Source organism: Mus caroli, chromosome 3 (assembly GCF_900094665.2).
Source record: "Mus caroli chromosome 3, CAROLI_EIJ_v1.1, whole genome shotgun sequence".
NCBI lineage: Eukaryota > Metazoa > Chordata > Mammalia > Rodentia > Muridae > Mus > Mus caroli.
This window is the reverse complement of record NC_034572.1, coordinates 31969779-31972420: the sequence shown is the minus strand read 5'-3', so window position 1 is coordinate 31972420 and position 2642 is coordinate 31969779. Positions and strand designations below refer to the sequence as shown.

The window sequence follows — 2642 nt, the reverse complement described above, 5'->3', positions numbered from 1 at the left end:
GAAGTGAAATAGACATCTAGGTTCATCAAAAGCAGATGACCCATATGTTCTCTCTCTCTCTCTCTCTCTCTCTCTCTCTAAAATAGGGTTTCTCTGTATAGCTTTAGGTATGCTGGAACTTGCTCTGTAGGATACACCCAACTCTCAGGAGAAGACAGGAAGGAAAGGTAACTTAAGAGGCAGTTTTCCTGGTAGAGTTTTATGAGATAGTTGAAGAGAAAACAAGCTTGACACAGGCGAAGACAGAACAAGCCAGGGAATGAGAAGGAGCCAAAAGAGCAGAATGAATTTACCAGAATTAATATAAGGCCAAGCACAACAATTCAGTCAGAAGCTAAAAGAGAGGCCAGATTGACTCAGTCAGCTTGGAGAGGAGTTTGAGCTCAAATAGCTGAGGTGAACAGAAAGAGCTAGAAAGGGTGAGCTTATTCAGCAATAAGCCTCCAAGCTGACAACTACACAGGCAATTGGAAGCCACATTTGCATAAGTGGATTAGTTCCTATGGCACACAGGCCTGGCCCAGCTTGTCTTGTTTTGCTCAAATATACTCATCATCCATACATGGCTACTTCCCTTTCCACTTCTTGCAGTGTTGTAATGCAGCTGACTGGGCCACAAAAGAACACTGGCACATATGTTCTGGATCATGTAGCTACCAAAGTCGCAAGCCAATACATCTCTTTTCTTATAGACAGCAACACAAACTGACTTCTGAAAGTGCACATAGTCTTCTCTGCAACAATCAAATGCTAAGCTACAAAACAAATGTCAGCAAGTTATTTCAAAAAGTCAACAGACCATTTCAAATATCTTTTCTGGTCATACAGAGAAAAGTTACGGTGATAAAAGAAGGAAAGTGGGAACATTCTTAAGCAAATGCAAGTGGAGCAACACACCCAAGTAATCACTGAAGCGGCAAGCAAACTAACAAACAACAACAATAACAAAAGTCCCAAGAGGTTTATCAACTCAAGGAACAAAAGTAGTAATGTGCAGGAAGTTTAAGAGAAAACTACTACTTTAAAAAGATGAAAGCCAGCCATGAAGGTATGCAAATAGCCATGGAGAGGTTCTTACAGCATCAGAGAAGTGCAGCTCAGATTTCAGTGACATCATCTCCCCACACCTGATAGCAATTATAAATAAACAAAATCCCAGCACTCCGGTGGTAAAGGCAGTTCGATCTCTGAGTTTGAGGCTAGCCTGGTCTATAAAATGAGTTACAGGACAGCCACGGATAGTTATAAAAAGAGACCCTTCCTGGAAAAACTAATGGAAGAAAGAAAGAGAGAAAAAAAAGAAAGAAAGAGAGAGAGAGAGAGAGAGAGAGAGAGAGAGAGAGAGAGGAAGAAAGAGAGAGAGAGAAAAAGAAATGGGTGGGAGGGATGGAGTAAGGAAGGAAGGAAGGAAAGGAAATAATAAAATAATTATTGGTAGGAAGGAATGCATGTGTTGACCCCTATGTACACCATTGGTAGAGCATTCAAAGCAAAATATAGACTTTCCTCTAAAAACTAAATCTAGGACTATAGAATGATCCAGCAATTTGTCTTCTATGTATATTAATCCAAAATAAAAAATACCAAAGGGTCAAAAAAATGGCAGCATGTCAAGTACATTACACTATTCACAGCAGCTGAGATACTGAAGCAACCTGCCCATCAGTGAACACAGTGAAGACAGTGTCTGTGGGATGTAGGATGCTATCGAATCCTGTCTAAAGGGAAGCAAATATTGTCTTGTCGCTAGATGCATGAGCATGGAGGCCATACTGCTGAGTGAAATAAAGAAGATACAGAAAGGCAAATCCCTCATGATCTTGCTTGAATGTGGAATTCAAAGCAGACAAATTTGGAGAATGGTAATTGCCGGGGGCTGGGAGGAGCGGGAGTAGAAAGCTGCTTTTCACGGGTGTTAAGGATGTAGTTGTGTAAGATGAACTCTTCATAGAGATATTCCAGCAGCAGGGTGACTCTTGTTAATAATGCCCAGTCCCAACTGTATGCTTGAAATTTGCAGTGAGGAGTTGGAGTCACGGCAGCGTGAACAATCGGGCCGAGCGGAAGCAGACATGTTGCTCTTCGTTGAGGTGACATCTAAAGGCACTGGTTTAAATCTTAATGCCAAAGTATGGCAAGAAATTCCTTCTGGAAATCCGGATGGCACTCCTGTAACTGAACCCTCTTGGCATGAAACTGCAGCCACATATGGATCTCACCCTGAGGGCAATACAGAACTTTCAGAAGATATGTGTAAGGAATATGAAGTAATGTATTCTCCATCTTGTGAAACCACAAGAAATACTGCAGACGTTGAAGAGTCCGCTGATGGGATGATCTTAGGACCTGAAGACCTGAGTTACCAACTATATGATGCTCCTGGAGAAAGCAGTTCAGCAATTTCTACAGAAGATTTAAAAGAATGTCTGAAAAAACAATTGGAATTATTTTTCTCACGAGAAAATTTATCAAAGGACCTTTACTTGATATCTCAAATGGATAGTGATCAGTTCGTCCCAATATGGACAATTGCCAACATGGAAGAAATAAAAAAATTGACTACAAATACAGATTTAATTCTTGAAGTATTGAGATCTTCCCCTATGGTACAAGTTGATGAGAAGGGAGAAAAAGTGAGACCA

At 40.8% G+C, this 2642-nt stretch overlaps 1 protein-coding gene across 1 annotated transcript in view; it reads left to right on the top strand.

Annotated features, from left to right (window-relative positions):
• The first annotated feature begins 2072 nt into the window (after nt 1–2072).
• Nucleotides 2073–2642, top strand: part of LOC110291121 (la-related protein 4-like) — a 2361-nt gene continuing 1791 nt past the window's right edge. Inside the window, 1 exon segment of the mRNA XM_029475185.1 lies at nt 2073–2638. Within this exon segment, the coding sequence (XP_029331045.1) occupies nt 2073–2638 (566 nt within the window).